At 37.0% G+C, this 20152-nt stretch overlaps 1 protein-coding gene across 14 annotated transcripts in view; it reads right to left on the reverse strand.

Annotated features, from left to right (window-relative positions):
* The window catches only part of LOC128163698 (A-kinase anchor protein 9-like), a 132853-nt gene that overhangs the window by 76324 nt on the left and 36377 nt on the right, over positions 1-20152 (reverse strand). For 13 of the 14 annotated variants that reach the window (XR_008240849.1, XM_052827337.1, XM_052827336.1 and 10 more), the window contains 6 exons: positions 19491-19604; positions 18645-18764; positions 18001-18250; positions 15637-15669; positions 10680-10756; positions 7236-7419 (listed from right to left, as the gene is read on the reverse strand). Coding sequence is in view for 13 of the 14 variants with exons in the window: in XM_052827337.1 (XP_052683297.1) it covers positions 7236-7419; positions 10680-10756; positions 15637-15669; positions 18001-18250; positions 18645-18764; positions 19491-19604 (778 nt within the window). In the remaining variant the exon portion in view is untranslated. The remainder of the gene's footprint in view (positions 1-7235; positions 7420-10679; positions 10757-15636; positions 15670-18000; positions 18251-18644; positions 18765-19490; positions 19605-20152) is intronic. The other variant, XM_052827335.1, reaches the window with a different exon arrangement.

Below are 20152 nucleotides of genomic sequence, written 5' to 3' on the forward strand. Positions count from 1 at the left end.
TATTTCAAACACAACACGAAGATATTTTTTAAGGGCTCTTCTATATATCCTTTGCAATATTAGAGGCTTTAGAGCCGAAAAATCTTACTATGATGCCAAAACAAGAGGCCCATGGGCCACATCGCTCACCTGAGGAACAATAGGTATGATAAAATCAGCTTAATGGAGTCATAATACAAACAATCTGGACAATGTACAATAATACATGTAGATCCTGTATAAATAAAATCCATTTTCCCCCCTGGATATTTTTTATGTTAATAATCATTAGTCCCTTTTCTAACAGGATGGTTTTATAGTCATATCACATGTTGAGTACTGCAGTTTTCAAAAAGATCCTTATTAATTGTTTATCTATGGGATATAAAGCTACATCAAACCTTCTTGTGAGGCCGAAGAATTGTCCTGGAGCCAAAGTCTTAACAATTATAAAGAATCATCTGGCTGATTAGTTTCTGAGAAGATTTTAAAAGTTTTACTCTATATATTCCTATGTAAAACTTTAAACCCCCCCCCCCCCCCCCATGTGGCTCCACCCTACCCCCAGGGATCATGATTTTCACAACTTTGAATCTACACCACCTGAGGATACTTCCACACAAGTTTCAGCTGTCCTGGCTGATTAGTTTCTGAGAAGAAGATTTTTAAATATTTACTCTATATATTCCTATGTAAAACTTTGACCCTCCATTGTGCCCCGACCCTACCCCAGGATTCATGATTTTCACAACTTTGAATCTACACTACCTGAGGATGCTTCCACACAAGTTTCAGCTTTCCTAGCTGATTAGTTTTTTGGGAAGAAGATTTTTAAAGATTTAAACTATATATTCTTATGAAAAACTTCGACCCCCCCCCCCCCCCATGTGGCCCACCCCACCCCCCAGGGATAACGATTTTCACAACTTTGAATCTACACTACCTGAGGATGCTTCCACACAAATTTCAGCTTTCCTGGCTGATTAGTTTCTGAGAAGATGATTTTTAAAGATTTACTCTATATATTCCTATGTAAAATTTTGACCCCCATTGTGGCCCCACCTTACCCCCAGGGATCATGATTTTCACAACTTGGAATCTACACTACCCGAGGATGCTTCCACACAAGTTTCAGCTTTCCAGGCTGATTAGTTTCTGAGAAGAAGATTTTTAAAGATTTACTCTATATATTACTATGTAAAACTTCGAGCCCCCATTGTGGCCCCACCTTACCCCCAGGGATCATGAATTTCACAACTTTGAGTCTACACTACCTGAGGATAATTCCACACAAGTTTCAGCTTTCCTGGCTGATTAGCTTCTGAGAAGAAGATTTTTAAAGATTTACTCCATATATTCCTATGTAAAACTTCGACCCCCCATTGTGGCCCCACCCAACCCCTGGGGGCCATGAATTTCACAACTTTGAATCTACACTACCTGAGGATGATTCCACACAAGTGTCAGCTTTCCTGGCTTTATGGTTCTTGAGAAGAAGATTTTTGAAAATTTCTCAAAATTTTTAATTAATTTCTAATTATCTCCCCCTGAAAAAGGGCGTGGCCCTTAAGTTTCACAACTTTGAATCCCCTTTGCCTAAGGATGATTTGTGCCAAGTTTGGTTGAAATTGGCCCAGTAGTTCTTGAGAAGATGTTGAAAATGTGAAAAGTTTACGGACAGACGGACGACAGACAAAATGTGATCAGAATAGCTCACTTGAGCTTTCAGCTCAGGTGAGCTAAAAAGCTAGAGAAATTCTGAATTTATCAATCCAAGTCTTTTCAAAATTTGTCAAGGGGTTATTTTTAAATGAGTCTTTGAAAAATGTTGGTTTTCAATGAAATATATAGTGAAAAGAAAAAAATTGACATACTTTTGGCACTTGAGTGTAGTTATACACAGCTTTCAAGAATCTGCTAATCTGTGACAGACCGCACATTTCCATCTTTCTTACATTTTCCATCCTTAGAGAGATGAAGGAATTCTCTCCATCTGGTCCATTACAAAACATGAGAGCTATCTCAAATAGTAGACTCCAGTCCAAAGAGAATTGCAATGAGCCTCTGTAAATTACTGTAAGCATCCCAGCAAACTAGTGGGCATTACTGAATTACTCCAAGTGACTTACGGTAGGTCTCCAAGTGATTATCGCAAATCTTACACGGGTGTATTCGCTGCGAGTGATAAACTGATGCGTTGAGTGACGACACTATCGGGATTGCGAGTTCCAGTTATATAAACAAGCATTTTCATTGGCCGTTTTAGTACCCGCCCACCCTTACCTGCCGACGTGGTATTTGTGTCGTTTCTGCAATAATTGACTAAGAGTTCTCACAATAATCGCATCTTCTTTTTTTGTGTAAACAATTGTCAAAAACACGCTGTTAAGACAGGTTCAATCCCCAATTCATTTTAAATATAATACATACTTCATCGAAAAATTCAAATCCTTTTAGCTGTTAAACGCATCAATTTAAGATGAGGCTATATTTATTTTGTTGTAGCTTATTCCAAAGAATTCACAACAGATACTGACAATAGATATTACATAGCCTATATTGCATTTTGTTGAACTTTAACTGATTAATATGACACACTTAAAACTGCAAGTGTGCATGTGTTTTCAAACATACCAAAACATTGAATTTTACGGCATGTAAACGTGTTCAATTTTGGACTGATCTGTGATCAACGTTATTTTGTAACTCACTTAGTCTGTATAAACATTCATTTTATTATATGTTCTTCGATATTAATCACACAATATTTACTTCTGATGTTGACACTCATGACTGACACGCTAATCGACCTCGGATTGTATAATTCACGTGCAGATCGAGTCGCCATTTTACAGTTTTCAATGAATATAAACAAACCACACTTCTTCATTTTGCGGAGCTGTTGACGATGTTTCAAAGATTTCAATACATATTTATTGTAAATAAAACAGTGAAGACATATGCTGTAAAACGTCTAATGGATTTCACGGCGTGTCAACCCGAATTTTCCCGTGGATCTACATTTTGCAACAAGTTTTTTATGAGGAAAAACAGTTAAACTCATGCGATTTTCAATATATACAGTATATGGTACATTATTAACGGTAACGTAAAATTTATTTGTTCACTAAACAGTTTCTGGCGATTTTTTTTCACAATGAACTGAATGACATTATTCGATAAGCGAAGTACAATCTTATTCTGTGACTGATAATCTATATGTGCCGATCCCTGCTTTTAGGGAACTTTTTCTTTTTCTTTTCATTAATATTTTACATATGTACGTGAACATCTCCCCGTTTGTTATTAAATAACTCTGTACGTAAATTTTTAACTTGCTAGTACAACTTTATGATATGTTTTCTCTCCGACATATCTTTCCACGTGTTAGCATCATGTTCTCAACATGCATTTGATAAATGGGCGGGTCTATATAAATGCACCAATCAGAATCTTTATTTCAAATCACAATTGAAATACACACCGATTAGAAAGTGTCATCACTCAACGCAATGCTACATCGGTCGTAGCGAATACTTTCATGTAAGATTTGCGATAATTGTTAGTACCAACTAGTGGGCATTACTGAATTACTCCAAGTGACTAAACATAGATCTCCAAGTGATGAATTTTTAGTACCAACTAGTGGGCATTACTGAATTACTTCAAGTGACATACCATAAGTCTCCAAGTGATGAACTGTTAGTACCAACTAGTGGGCATCACTGAATTACTCCAAGTGACTTACCATAGGTCTCCAAGTAATGAACTGTTAGTACCAATTAGTGGGCATCACTGAATTACTCCAAGTGACTTACCATAGGTCTCCAAGTAATGAACTGTTAGTACCAACTAGTGGGCATCACTGAATTACTCTGAGTGACCTACCATAGGTCTCCAAGTGATGAACTGTTAGTACCAACTAGTGGGCATTACTGAACTACTCCAAGTGACTAACCATAGATCTCCAAGTGATGAACTGTTAGTACCAACTAGTGGGCATTACTGAATTACTCCAAGTGACCTACCATAGGTCTCAAAGTGATGAACTGTTAGTACCAACTAGTGGGCATCACTGAATTACTCCGAGTGACTTACCATAGGTGTCCAAGTGATGAATTGTTAGTACCAACTAGTGGGCATCACAGAAGTACTCCAAGTGACTTACCATAGGTCTCCAAGTGATGAACTGTTAGTACCTTTTACCACGAGTCTCTGAGTGAATTACTGTTAGTCCCTGCGAGAATTACTGAGCTCCTGGGTCCTTGATTCCCCACTTACACACACATATATATACATCACTCTATTACCCACAATGTCAACACATTAATACACAGGGCCTGTTTAATTATACACTCCATCACAATGAAAACTCAGTTAAAGGTCTCAATAGAAAAGACCACTCCATAGAACAAACTCCTGTCAACATCACCCCCAGTACTCTAATGTCCCTCCCCGGTCAGTCAACACGACCGATGTGTTTATACTTCACACTGGAGTACTAAGAACTATCAGTCGGTCACAAATACTGGTGAGTTAACTCATGAACCTCGGCAGCCCTGGTGTCAAGCATCAACTTTTTAACAGTCTTTATTCACATTCTACATAACATTGAGACTTTACAAGTTTGTTATTGCCAGTACTTCATGAAGTTTATATCTGTCACAAAAACTAGGTTGCAATATCACTTTTCAAAAAATGGAGTCACTTATCATCAGCTTAACTGTCACTTAACATTCACTGAAATAACACTGAAAAATAACAGGGAGTCACTTATCATCAGCTTAACTGTCACTTAACGTTTACTAAAATAACCAGGAAAATCTTCTTAACTGTCACTTAACATTCTCTTAAATAACACTAAAAAAATAACATGGAATCACCTATCAACTGTACATTTTAAAGTTTAAAACTGCTCTATACCTCAATCATATCTCAAGACTTTGTGACATGACTTTATAATGCACTCTTTTACAGTGAAAGACTGAAAACCAAAGCCAACAAAAGAGGCATCAAATTCATCCCAATAAAACAGAGACAAAATACCCCACAATGACAGGGCATCAAAAGTTAGTTTTAATAAAACCTCTGTCACTTTTGTTTGTGTTACTTTGATCTTGAATTGTGTACTTTACTTAATGTACATTGAAAACATTTTAAAGATTCTTGTTATCAGAAGAATTTCTAGTTGGAAATGTTAATGACAGCTAGATTTCATCTGATTGAACTGTTTGAACAGAAAAATTTTCATTTTTGTTGAAGAAACATTTTAAAAAGGCATATAAGATAGATATTTGTGTACAAGGTTTTGTAACAGATATTGGCTCTGTAATGGCTTTTCCTAAGGACACATGATTAAGGCACAGAATTTATTAAACCTTTTTTTCTCCAAAATCTGTGAAAAACAAAACAAAATGCTGACCTTTAACCTAGACTTTAACCAATCAGGGGCTCTATTTTTAATTTCTGGGGCATTACAAAGGGAGAGGGGTTAAGTGTATATAATTATATATAATAATATATTATTATATAAATTAATTGACTTTTCCCAGGTTTGTTATTCCACCTGAAGAGAGAGAGAGAGAGAGAGAGAGAGAGAGAGAGAGAGAGAGAGAGAGAGAGAGAGAGAGAGAGAGAGAGAGAGAGAGAGAGAGACACACACACACACACAGACAGACAGACACATAGAGACAGACAGAGAGACAGACAGACACAGAGAGAGAGACAGACAGAGAGACAGACAGACACAGAGAGAGACAGACAGAGAGAGAGAGACAGACAGACACAGAGAGACAGACAGACAGACACAGAGAGAGACAGACACAGAGACAGACAGACAGACAGACACAGAGAGAGACAGACAGAGACAGACAGACAGACAGACACAGAGAGATACAGAGAGAGAGAAGAGAGAGAGAGAGAGAGAGAGAGAGAGAGAGAGAGAGAGAGAGAGCAAAGGTCTTTTTTCCAGTAGAAGTGTTATTGTTCATTTTAATATCTAATTTAAGAATTTGGCAAAACTATCAAATCCAAAGTAATTTATTTTTACCAACCATGTCAATGACATCAGTTACTGTGTCTTTTAATTGTTGGCCGTGAATTTGGATAATAAACAAACAGCAGTGAACTCAAACAATCAAACCTAACAATTTATTTACATTCTAGGGTTTTCACACAGCAAAGAATGTTTCAGTAGTAAAAAAAAAAATATTCCAAACCTCAAAGTCAATTTAAGGTAAAAACAGGCAAATAAAATAATTGGTGAAAGAGGTTTATTTCAATAACTAGGAGAGTGGCATTTAAACTTTACTCTGGATGGCTACAGACTGCATGCTTTGAGACATGCTTCTTCATGAATAGTGGGTAATTAAAGGGCCATTACTCCTACAGACTTCATCTCTACATATTAGATATTAATAAAACCGAACACAACTTGTTAAAAGGCATTGTCAGCCTCATGGGTCTAGCTTATTTTTTAAAAGCCACTTGCCCATGGGCAAGTAGTGACTTGGAAGTGCCCAGTTTCAGAATTTACTTGAAACTTATTACTCTCCCAATTGGGCAAGCTTATCATGAAAATTATCTTTCCCTAGATGGCATTTTACTTGCCCCAGGTAATGGGTGCATAATGCTAGACCACTGCAGCCACATTTTATTTTCTTTTTGCAATCCCCACCCACATTGTTACAGCTTACTGTGCTGTAGAAGTCTCACCTGTGTGGACGAACATCTTACATCACCGTGTTATACATTGGTATCGATACTTTATGAGAACTATATGGAGAGTTTAATACCTTGAGCATTGTTTAGGACTTTCTCACACTCACTATTTAACATTCCTTGAGCATTGTGTTGGACTTTCTCAATCTCACTCTATATATAGTGTATCTTGAGCCATGTCTTGGACTTCCTCACACTCACTATCTAGTGTACCTTGAGCATTGTTTAGGACTTTCTCAATCTCACTCTATATAGAGTGTACCTTGAGCATTGTTAAGGACTTTCTCACACTCACTATCTAGCGTTCCTTGAGCATTGTTAAGGACTTTCTCACTCACTATACAGCGTTCCTTGAGCATTGTTAAGGACTTTCTCACTCACTATACAGCGTTCCTTGAGCATTGTGTAAGACTTTCTCACACTCACTCTATATATAGTGAACCTTGAGCATTGAGTAGGACTTTCTCAATCTCACTCTATATTTAGTGTACCTTGAGCCATGTCTAGGACTTTCTCACACTCACTATCTAGCGTACCTTGAGCATTGTGTAGTACTTTCTCTCGCTCATCCAGGTGTAAAAACTCGTTGCCGGTGACAGGAAGTGAGCGGATGCTGTCCGTCTCTCCATCCTCTGACTCGGTCTGCTGTCCCTGGGTGTGGCGATGTTTACGTGGTGTCCGTAGTCTCGGCTCATGCCTGTCCAGGCCATCAGAGATTTTCTGCATATTAGAATTATTCTTGTTAATCGTTTCATGTGTGGATCTAGGTAAGGGGAGAGGTTGAACAATTTATAAATTTCTAAAATTTACCAATAAAATTATACAAACAAGAGGCCCATGGGCCACATCGCTCACCTGAGGAACAATAGGTATGATAAAATCAGCTTAATGGAGTCATAATACAAACTATCTGGACAACGTACAATAATACATGTAGATCCTGTATAAATAAAATCCATTTTCCCCTGGATATTCTTATGTTTATAATCATTAGTCCCCTTTCTGACAGGATGATTTTATAGTCATATCATATGATGAGTATTGCAGTTCTCAAAAAGATCCTTAACAATAGTTTATATATCGGATATAAACGTACATCAAACTCTGAACCTTCTCGTGAGGCCAAAGAATTGTCCTGGGGCCAAAGTCTTAATAATTATAAAGAATCATCTGGCTGATTAGTTTCTGAGAAGATTTTTAAAGATTTACCCTATATATTCCTTTGTTGAACTTTGACCCCCCATTGTGGCCCCACCCTACCCCTGAGGATCATGATTTTCACAACCTTGAATCTACACAACCTGAGGATGCTTTCACACAAGTTTCAGCTTTCCTGGCTGATTAGTTTTTGAGAAGAAGATTTTTAAATATTTACTCTGTTTATTCCTATGTAAAACATCGACCTCCCATTGTGGCCCAAACCTATCCCCAGGGGTCATGATTTTCACAAATTTGAATCTACACTACCTGAGGATGCTTCCACACAAGTGCCAGCTTTCCTGGCTAATTAGTTTCTGAGAAGAAGATTTTTAAAGATTTACTCTATATAATCATATGTTAAACTTCGATCCCCCATTGTGGCCCCAACCTACCCCCAGGGGTTATTATTTTCACAACTTTGAATCTACACTACCTGAGGATGTTTCCACACAAGTTTCAGCTTTGCCGGCTGATTAGTTTTTGAGAAGAAGATTTTTAAAGATTTACTCTATATATTCATATGTTAAACTTCGATCCCCCATTGTGGCCCCACCCTACCCCCGGGGGTCATGATTTTCACAACTTTGAATTTACACAACCTGAGGATGCATCCACACAAGTGTCAGCTTTCCTGGCTGATTTGTTTCTGAGAAGCAGATTTTTAAAGATATACTGTATATATTCCTATGTAAAACTTCGATCCCCCATTGTGGCCCCACCCTACCCCAGGGGGTCATGATTTTCATAACTATGAATCTACACTACCTGAGGATGCATCCACACAAGTGTCAGCTTTCCTGGCTGATTAGTTTCTGAGAAGAAGATTTTTAAAGATATACTGTATATATTCCTATGTAAAACTTCGACCCCCCCCCCCCCCATTGTGGCCCCACCCTCAGGTGAGCTAAAAAGATTAAGTTTACAATACAATAAGTTGTTAAAGTTGGTTTCTGGAAGAACAGACTTTGAACATTTTCTTAATAAATATTGACAAATTTTTTACTTTTTTAATCTTTAGTTTTTAAGATCTGTGTACAAACATAGAATTGTGAGCAAATCTTTGTATCTTGCTTATAATTCGAAGCTTAACACTCAAATATGGTTAGTAAATAGAAATTGTAAACAATTAAACATAAGAAACATGCACTATAACAAATAAAGAACACAATTTATTTTTTCGAAATGAATCATGTATATACATGTATATACCTACATATTTCCGTCAGCGATATCAAACTCTATTTAAACTGAATAAACTCGAGAAAATGTCGAGCATCTCAACAAAATCTATTGCATTAATCTACCATTACGCAAAAGAAAATGCCGAATTACCGATAGAAGGAATTGTATTTCAGTACCCCTACATCAGATTTTGCTTAATTTGCGCAGGTAAACAGTTAACTGTTTGATATACCGAAGTATCTGTTTGAATTGATACGTAAAAGTCACGAAATACCTGTAGACGATAGTTTCCAGGTTTAAAAGCGTAAAAATTGAAAACGAAACGAAAATCCGAACAAGCTAACACCAACACACTTGTTTGATCCTTGTTGGAACAATTAGAAAATTAATTAATAAACAATAAAAACAGAGGGAAATGCACTTTAGTACGTTGTTAATGCATCAAATTTTATCATTTTCGCAGGTAAACATTTACCGAAGTCTATGTTCCAAATACAAGGCGATTGTTTCCCAAGTTAAAAAGCAAAATGAAACGAAAACATGAAAACAAGCTAAAACCAACATCACAAGTGAAAATGACAACGCGTTAAAATATATAACCTCAATTTACTTCACAATAATCGGCACCAATGTTATTTCCATGTTTCATAGATTATATTCGCACGTGAACTGTTGCACAACAAACTGCCAGCTTCAAACAAAGAACCTCGTTTTCGAGATGCGGTAGACTGGCGATGCCTGTCATAAGACCAGTCTATCGCAATGAATTGCCAGTCTACGATATATGGAATAACGAGCCATTCTTTATAAGTATTTTCGCAATTATCTCAAATTTGGAACAGAAATCGCCTATAATTTTTGCAATTTATATTTTCCTTTCCCTAAGGATGATTTATGCTAAATTACGTTGAGATTAACTCGGTAGTTCTTGAGAAGAAGCTTTTTAAAAATGCACCCCCCTTTTTCTACAGTTTCAAGGTTTTCTCCGCTTTGAATACAGATCGGACTTTTATTTCTGCAATTTATATTCGCCCTCCCATAAGGATGCTTTGTGCCAAATTTGGTTGAAATTGGATAAGCGGTTTTAGAGAAGAAGTTCAAAATGTAAAAAGTTTACAGACGGACAGACGGACAGACGGACAGACAGACGGACGGACGGACGGACAGACGGACGACGGACAAAATGTGATCAGAATAGCTCACTTGAGCTTTCAGCTCAGGTGAGCTAAAAATGTACCTTACAAACTTATAGACTTTTACCTTCAACCTCCTGGAAAAATTGTCTTACATTTGTTCAAGTTTACTTGTAAAAGAAATTCTCATAATTGATCATAAGAATGGCTCTAATTCCACATGTGGTCTATTCTCTCTCTCTCCTCTCTCTCTCCCTCTCTCTCTGTCTCTCTGTCTCTCTCCTCTCTCTCTCCTCTCTTCTCTCTCTCTCTCTGTCTCTCTCTCTGTCTCTCTCTCTGTCTCTCTCTCTCTCTGTTTTCTCTCTCTCTCTCTCTCTCTCTCTCTCTCTCTCTCTCTCTCTCTCTCTCTCTCTCTCTCTCTCTCTCTCTCTCTCTCTCTCTCTCTCTCTCTCTCTCTCTCTCTACCTTCAGTAGCTGTCTGTGTTCCTCACTGAGTTTCTTGTTGAGTTTGTGGAGTAGGGACGACTGAGTTGTTTCTGAGCCTGTCAAAATTATAACAATCCCCTATGTTATGATATCAAAATTATAAATTTAAAGCTCTCTTCATTTTAATCAAGGTCATACACATGAGAATGAAAACAAACCTCGTAATTCAGAACTAAAACTAATTAACCACTGACAATAAATGTAACTATGAATGTTATCATCTAATTGTACTGAATAATGTTATTGCTTTCTTGTCTTGGTTGTCTTGAAACACAGGATAATTTTTTTCATTAGGCAAAAAGGAAAGAATGTGTCATTTTTTCTATATCAAGTAATTTAATTTCTCTTGATTTTCACAAAAACCCAGAAAAAGAAAAAAGTACCCAATAGACTCTGGTTCAAAAAAGTAATTGTCTGCCTTAATGATTCGTAGCTTGATATAATATACAGTCTTCGGGGTTCCTGCATATAGCATGAGTTAGTATTATTATTGCTGAGTTTGTTAGTGTGTGCTGGGGGTCTCTGTAATAAGCTCATGCAATATTAAATCCACCTTCTGTTCTCCCTGCTATCTGTCCAGTACATCTACACTTGAGATGTGTCCTAAATACAGGTGAGGCTACTAATTAATTTTTACCCATGATGCATCACTTTACTCTAATGATGAAAAACTGCAGGGCTTAAAAATCTACCAAAAATGCATCACTTCAGGGTTCCAAAAATTTACCAATGATGCAAAACTGTAGGGCTTAAAAATTTAACCAGTTCCATCAGTCAGGACTCCAAATTTTTACCTATGATACATCACTTCATTATAGGCTAAATTTTTTTACCCACAATGCACTTCAGGGGTATAGAATTTTACCCATGATGCCTCACTTCAGGGCTATAGAACTTATAACTAATAATGCATTGCTTCAGGACATAACTACTTTACCAGAGATCCAATGCATACCTATGACGCATCCCAGCAGAGCACCATAACTTTACCCACAATGAATAACTTCAGGGTTAATTTTTTTTTCTTTACCCATGTTGCATCACTTTAGGACCCAAAAATTTTACACATAATAATATCACTGAATTCTTTTCTTTCTTGGGAATAAAGTAAGACTCAAAAAGGTTCAAAATGAAAAGTATGAAGTGATTTTCAGTGGAGTTCAGTGTGAACAATGCTCATTTCATTGCCACAGTCCAATGAAGCATTGCCATGAAATATCAAGTTGTACACAATAGATATAAACAAAATGCTTTTTATGCATGTATCAGTGCTTTACACTAGCCTAGACAATCATAACACAGATACATGGGGACACAACATTGAGAAGGGGTTCTACATAATATCTATCGGTGCTACATCTGTACAAAAAGCTGTTACATGTACCCACATACAGAACTATAGCGACCCAAACACAGATTGACACATCTGTACAGAAAGCTGCTACATGCATCCACATACAGAACTATAGCGACCCAAACACATATTGACACATCTGTACAGAAAGCTGTTACATGTACCCACATACAGAACTATAGCGGTCCAAACACAGATTGACACATCTGTACAGAAAGCTGCTACATGTAGCCACATACAGAACTATAGCGACCCAAACACAGATTGATACATCTGTACAGAAAGCTGCTACATGTATCCACATACAGAACTATAGCAGTCCAAACACAGATTGACACATCTGTACAGAAAGCTGCTACATGTATCCACATACAGAACTATAGCAGTCCAAACACAGATTGACACATCTGTACAGAAAGCTTCTACATGTATCACATACAGAACTATAGCGACCCAAACACAGATTGACACATCTGTACAGAAAGCTGCTACATGTATCCACACACAGAACTATAGCGGTCCAAACACAGATTGACACATCTGTACAGAAAGCTGCTACATGTATCCACATACAGAACTATAGCGACCCAAACACAGATTGATACATCTGTACAGAAAGCTGCTACATGTATCAGCATACAGAACTATAGCGACCCAAACACAGATTGACACATCTGTACAGAAAGCTGCTACATGTATCCACATACAGAACTATAGCGACCCAAACACAGATTGACACATCTGTACAGAAAGCTGCTACATGTATCCACATACAGAACTATAGCAGTCCAAACACAGATTGATACATCTGTACAGAAAGCTGCTACATGTATCCACATACAGAACTATAGCGACCCAAACACAGATTGATACATCTGTACAGAAAGCTGCTACATGTATCCACATACAGAACTATAGCGACCCAAACACAGATTGACACATCTGTACAGAAAGCTGCTACATGTATCCACATACAGAACTATAGCAGTCCAAACACAGATTGATACATCTGTACAGAAAGCTGCTACATGTATCCACATACAGAACTATAGCGACCCAAACACAGATTGACACATCTGTACAGAAAGCTGCTACATGTATCCACATACAGAACTATAGCGACCCAAACACAGATTGATACATCTGTACAGAAAGCTGCTACATGTATCCACATACAGAACTATAGCGACCCAAACACAGATTGACACATCTGTACAGAAAGCTGCTACATGTATCCACATACAGAACTATAGCAGTCCAAACACAGATTGATACATCTGTACAGAAAGCTGCTACATGTATCCACATACAGAACTATAGCGACCCAAACACAGATTGATACATCTGTACAGAAAGCTGCTACATGTATCCACATACAGAACTATAGCGACCCAAACACAGATTGACACATCTGTACAGAAAGCTGCTACATGTATCCACATACAGAACTATAGCAGTCCAAACACAGATTGATACATCTGTACAGAAAGCTGCTACATGTATCCACATACAGAACTATAGCGACCCAAACACAGATTGACACATCTGTACAGAAAGCTGCTACATGTATCCACATACAGAACTATAGCGACCCAAACACAGATTGATACATCTGTACAGAAAGCTGCTACATGTATCAGCATACAGAACTATAGCGACCCAAACACAGATTGACACATCTGTACAGAAAGCTGCTACATGTATCCACATACAGAACTATAGCGACCCAAACACAGATTGACACATCTGTACAGAAAGCTGCTACATGTATCCACATACAGAACTATAGCAGTCCAAACACAGATTGATACATCTGTACAGAAAGCTGCTACATGTATCCACATACAGAATTATAGCAGTCCAAACACATATTGATACATCTGTACAGAAAGCTGCTACATGTATCCACATACAGAACTATAGCAGTCCAAACACAGATTGATACATCTGTACAGAAAGCTGCTACATGTACCCACATACAGAACTATAGCGACCCAAACACAGATTGATACATCTGTACAGAAAGCTGCTACATGTATCCACACACAGAACTATAGCAGTCCAAACACAGATTGATACATCTGTACAGAAAGCTGCTACATGTATCCACATACAGAACTATAGCGACCCAAACACAGATTGATACATCTGTACAGAAAGCTGCTACATGTATCCACATACAGAACTATAGCGACCCAAACACAGATTGATACATCTGTACAGAAAGCTGCTACATGTATCCACATACAGAACTATAGCGACCCAAACACAGATTGATACATCTGTACAGAAAGCTGCTACATGTATCCACACACAGAACTATAGCGACCCAAACACAGATTGATACATCTGTACAGAAAGCTGCTACATGTATCCACCTACAGAACTATAGCGACCCAAACACAGATTGACACATCTGTACAGAAAGCTGCTACATGTATCACATACAGAACTATAGCAGTCCAAACACAGATTGACACATCTGTACAGAAAGCTGCTACATGTATCCACCTACAGAACTATAGCGACCCAAACACAGATTGACACATCTGTACAGAAAGCTGCTACATGTATCCACATACAGAACTATAGCAGTCCAAACACAGATTGACACATCTGTACAGAAAGCTGCTACATGTATCACATACAGAACTATAGCAGTCCAAACACAGATTGATACATCTGTACAGAAAGCTGCTACATGTACCCACATACTGAACTATAGCGACCCAAACACAGATTGACCTATCTGTACAGAAAGCTGCTACATGTACCCACATACTGAACTATAGCGACCCAAACACAGATTGACCTATCTGTACAGAAAGCTGCTACATGTACCCACATACAGAACTATAGCGACCCAAACACAGATTGACACATCTGTACAGAAAGCTGCTACATGTACCCACGTACAGAACTATAGCAGTCCAAACACAGATTGAGATTAAAATAGAGTACAAAGACTCCATCTCTAGTAGCTAGTTTATGATACATATGCTGACAGAAAAAGCCTGAAGTTCAGAGATTAGCTTATATAGAGTCTTATAAACTCTGAATTATAAGGAGACTGTAGCACATACAAATGACATATAAGACAAAGTAGGAGTTTTACTAAGAAGTCTTGTGATGGTTTTGTTGCAAGCTCATAATCCGTAAAGCTATGTAGTATATATAATAAAATGTTATACATAATAAACAAGTAATACTGAATAAAAGCTAAATATATTGTAATAATTGCTATAATTGTAATACATGTACAAGATTTAGGGCAATGTCTAATAGGCACCTACACATCACTTAATCAGCAAAAACATTAAATCTACATATCCTAGATATCACTAATTACTTCACAAGTTATGATTGTAATCCAGCTAAACTTATTTCTTAATCTTGTAATCTTCCATCATTTCACCTTTCCACAAAGTCAATATCTTCTAAGCGGAGTTTTATTTCATTCTACCAGCGAATAATTCTGATTACTACAATGGCTGCCAGAGACATACACGTAAGCAGGTTGCTACGGTGACGGTTACATGTTAGTTACTCACCACGGTGACGTGTGGGTGTGACATAACTTACCCCTGGGGTAGTCTATCTCTATTGTCTGCACAACTAAGTGAGGACAAAATCATGCACATCAATTCCCTCCATTCATTGTATTATATATACTAGTATACTCTATTACTGATAATGTTTACTTTTGTAAAATCGTACCTATAATATTATCTTTATATTTTATGGTACAAGATTGTTATACAAACATATTTACACTTGCAAATGTTTTCCCTTATATAACACTGTTTGAGCAATCCGCTGTTATTTCTGCATAACATCATTATGGGTCAAGAGGTCAAAGTAGCGCATGAATAATATAGGTCACTACTTTTTCTATGTACACAAACTAATCGACTTGTGCTGAAACACACCTATTAGATATCGTAATGAAAACATAATTTAGGCATAAAAAATAAACGTACATGTATTTGAATTTTGTTATACGAAGTTTTATTCATTCATTCTCATAAAAAAAACCATTAATCGCGGGGATAAATGATTCATGTTAGATAACACGTTAGGCATGTAAACATAATGTTTATGGTTCGACATCGTAACGAGGCGTTCTTGAAAATTACAATCGTAATTTGTCAAAGGAGTTAATTCAGTTAAAATTCATTTCTGATTTTATTACAAGCCTCAGTCAAAATTGCAAACGCAAAATTACAGACCTTTCGTGTGTAGTGCATTCACGGATCACGGTCAAATTTTAAAACTCCTTGTGTTTTCTGTCCGATTTGTTCCGTAAAAAATTCATCAAAGTTAAAATCGCTTTCCTCTATAATGTCGGAGGAAATCATTAGGCTATTGAATCTGATTCTGCGATAGATTTCCCCCTGAAAATGCCTAATTATATACTCTTACTCAACTTTCAATCGCCTGTTTTTAAATTTCTAACCGCTCTGCGACTTCAACACAGGTGGTACTATTCCGCCAAGCTTCAATCAGGTTTTTCAATTGTACAAGTGAATTTTCTTTTCTGTTTCCCTTTTTAATGATAAAAAAGTATTGTCTCCTCAAAAGTAGTGTCATATTCATTTATCACAATAATCAAATGCTTGCAACATTGTTGCACTATTTTTTGTTACGTCATTTTAATCGAAGCGGCTTTCTAGGTCATCACAAAAGAGGAAGTATGGAGCATTGTTAGTGTTATAATTTGCAACAAATGTAAATATAAGAAATAAGGTATCATTTTTGGATGTCTATCGGGATATAGATACGGGTTGGTACGTGATCAAATCTTCCATAAAGCCCTTCGGGCTTTATGGGATTTGATCACGTGACCAACCCGTATCTATATCCCGATAGACATCCAAAAATGATACCTTATTTCTTAAATGATCTCTTATTCTACAATTTTTTTAAATATCCTCGTAACTTATTTATGCCATACACAAAAATGTCATTTCTAATGTTATATTTTTATAATATTTTTTTTTTTTTTTTTTTTTTTTGTTAATTTCAAGTCATGTCTAATCTATTATAGTTGAAGTCTTCTCATGTCTACAATCATTGTTACTCTGTTAAACACTACATATTTCATCTTTGGAAAATGATTGCGAAGAGAACCTGCCACAGACATGAGCCTTGTAGAACACCAAGGTTTCTCCCTAATACATTGTACTTCTAGCCTTGATGACAACATTCAGCCTTCATGCAATGTGTGGTGGCATACCATGCACATTCATAATATTAATCCATTCATAATTGTTTGCATCAAATAAATCAATCTACTGTCAAAACCAATCCTATCTTGTTCATCAATTTCTTTATCACAGATACTAAGTGAGTTGGAAGTCCAATTCTCTGTTTTAATGAATATTACCTATTCTTTCTCAAATCCTTGGATGTATCTTGATATTTGTTCATTTTTTTTTAAATGAACTAATGATCATTAATAGTCCCAGACACAAAAGACATTTCAAAGTGGAAATTTGTTTTTTGATTTCTACATAAATCAGAAGATACCATGAGAGTTTGATATTTCCATGAAGTATTATGTTATGTTTTGAAAAATTAATAACCTTTCAACACTTAATTAACAACCCACACCCCCCCCCCCTCCCAAAAAAAAAAGGTTTATGTCCTAAAGTTTGTGAAGTTTTCTGTTGAATGCTCTTTATTTATCCTGCCTTTCTAATCCTTAATTATTCTCAAATTCAATAAAAGTACGCGTACGGTATTCAAATATCCTTTGATTGTTGATTAATTGATGATTAAACAAAATCTCAACAACAACAAAATGTGGGGGGGGTCCCAAATTTTCTTCAGTTTTCTGTTAGATTTTTGATAGTTCTTGCACCTTCACTAATTCTAAAACATTCTTAGAATAATTCAAACAGCAAGCTCGGCCAGAAAAATGAAGAGAATAAATGACGGTCTTACTGAGCGAATCCTCTAGAAGCGAGTCGTTGAGCTCATCCTCGTGTTCTCGCTCCAGTTCTGACATCCGACTTGACCACTCCGACTCGAGCCGACTCATTTCCTCAGCATGTTCAGCTCTCAGCGTCTCGCGGAGTCTGTCCAGGTCAGCCAGGTGGCGCTGTTCTTGCTCCGAGGTCATGACCTCCACCTGACCTTGATAGATTTGCTCCAAGGTCAGCCTCATTGCCTGGAGCTGTAGATTTAACTCTTCCTACAAAATAACCAAACAAGTGTTGTAAAATAGAAATGGTCTTATCTTACAAATGATGGACAGGAACATACTAGGAATGAATCCACCCATAGTATGCCTCAAGGGTCATTTGCTCAAACATTGGGAAACAATTACTGTGGAATCATTAGAATTCGTGGTGGCTCAATTTTCGTGGTATTCGTGGGTAGCCCTTCTCCACGAATTTACATCCTCAACGAAAACAAATTTCGAAAGAGTATTCTTTCTTACTGAAAGTGAAAACTGACGCACCCACGAAATTACATCCCTACAAATAAGCAAAAACCCAACAATCCACGAAAATAGACCCCCACGAATTTAAATGATTCCACAGTATATTCTCTGTTAAAGATCACCAGATTGGCAGCACTTTTACCTGGTACTGAGTGTGTTGTTGTCTGTGGATCCGACTTATTGTTTCTCCCACTCCCTGTATGATTTTCTGGAGTTGCTGTTGATGCTCAGAGTCCAAGCTTTCTTTGAAGGACTCCATCTCCTGTAAAACAATGGACACTGTACGATTACACAGCTTTATACCCGTTACAAATACTGTAAACCAATTTTTATTCATGCATTGCCAAAAATAAAAAATTTCTGTGAGGTTAGCAAAAACCTCATTGTCGTTGATGTTTCTCTTGGGGAACTCGTCCTTGTCATACGGTTGTTATAAACACACTGGTCTGGATAAGGCTTAGTCATCAACATAAGTATAAGTATAAACCAGTTTGTCATATGTTCATCGCAAAATAATTTAATTCTGACTGTAACATTTGATTGGCTAAACAAATTCATATATATCGTATAACATAACTTGCCTACTTTACAATGCGACGCGCGTGCAAAACATTAATCTGCTTGACGTTACGTTAAAATTTTGTAAAAATTAACATATTTTAACTAATTAATGAGCCTTATTATCTGATCTAAATTGTAGAAAATTAAAGTATAAGGAATGAATTTAATTTCTACCTATGTTATACGAGTATAACATAACTTGGTACAGTTTACCCTTCGCAGTTTATGAAGCGTTAACTGCCCCAAGTTATGTTATATCATATGACATAGGTAGAAATTAAGTTCATTCCTTAAAATCAAGCAAATTTATCAGATAATAGCTGCCTTTTCAGAAGACAACTTAATGAAAGAAAAATATCATTTAATCTACTGAGAGGTTATGTCCCTTGTCAAAGGGTCTGTGTACCTTAAGGAGTGGATCACCTACCTGCTGGAACATATCTCGTATAGTTTGCTCAGATATCTCGCCCTGCCCTTGCCTGCCGAGTTCTTCCTGCAGCGAGTTGAGTTGAGATTCATATTCTTCCTTCAAGCCCTCCAACTGTAAGTGAACAGAGATGTTTTAAATAAAATGAAAATTTTATGCAACAAACATAACCAGACTAGAAACCATGCGATGCGTTGTTTATATGACCACTCTCTATATGTGAGAGGCTTTACTGTTATATTCACACCGAGTCAACAATAGAAAAGGTTTCCTTAAGTTAATACAGATATTATCATAACAGTAACTTTATCCAGAGGGTCCGATCTCACATCAAAACGCGAGGCACACATCATCAGATCAAATGAGACTGGTAGTGGCATGTATAAGTTGCCATGTAATATTTCTATTGGTGACTGTGGCATCAATGTATTCCTCATGTTGAGGACATGGTGTCGTATTCCTCATGTTGAGGACACGGTGAGTCGTATTCCTTATGTTGAGGACATGGTGAGTCAGGGGCACAATACTTTACACATGCTCATTTTCATCTGAGGTAAATTTTGCTCTTCTTTACTTTACAGTTTTGCCCCGTCTTGAAATCTCCCAAACACAGTTGTGTTTAAAGAGAGATAATTTGAGACATAATTAGGAATTCAGCGATT

Source organism: Crassostrea angulata, chromosome 9, assembly GCF_025612915.1.
Source record: "Crassostrea angulata isolate pt1a10 chromosome 9, ASM2561291v2, whole genome shotgun sequence".
NCBI classification, from domain to species: domain Eukaryota; kingdom Metazoa; phylum Mollusca; class Bivalvia; order Ostreida; family Ostreidae; genus Magallana; species Magallana angulata.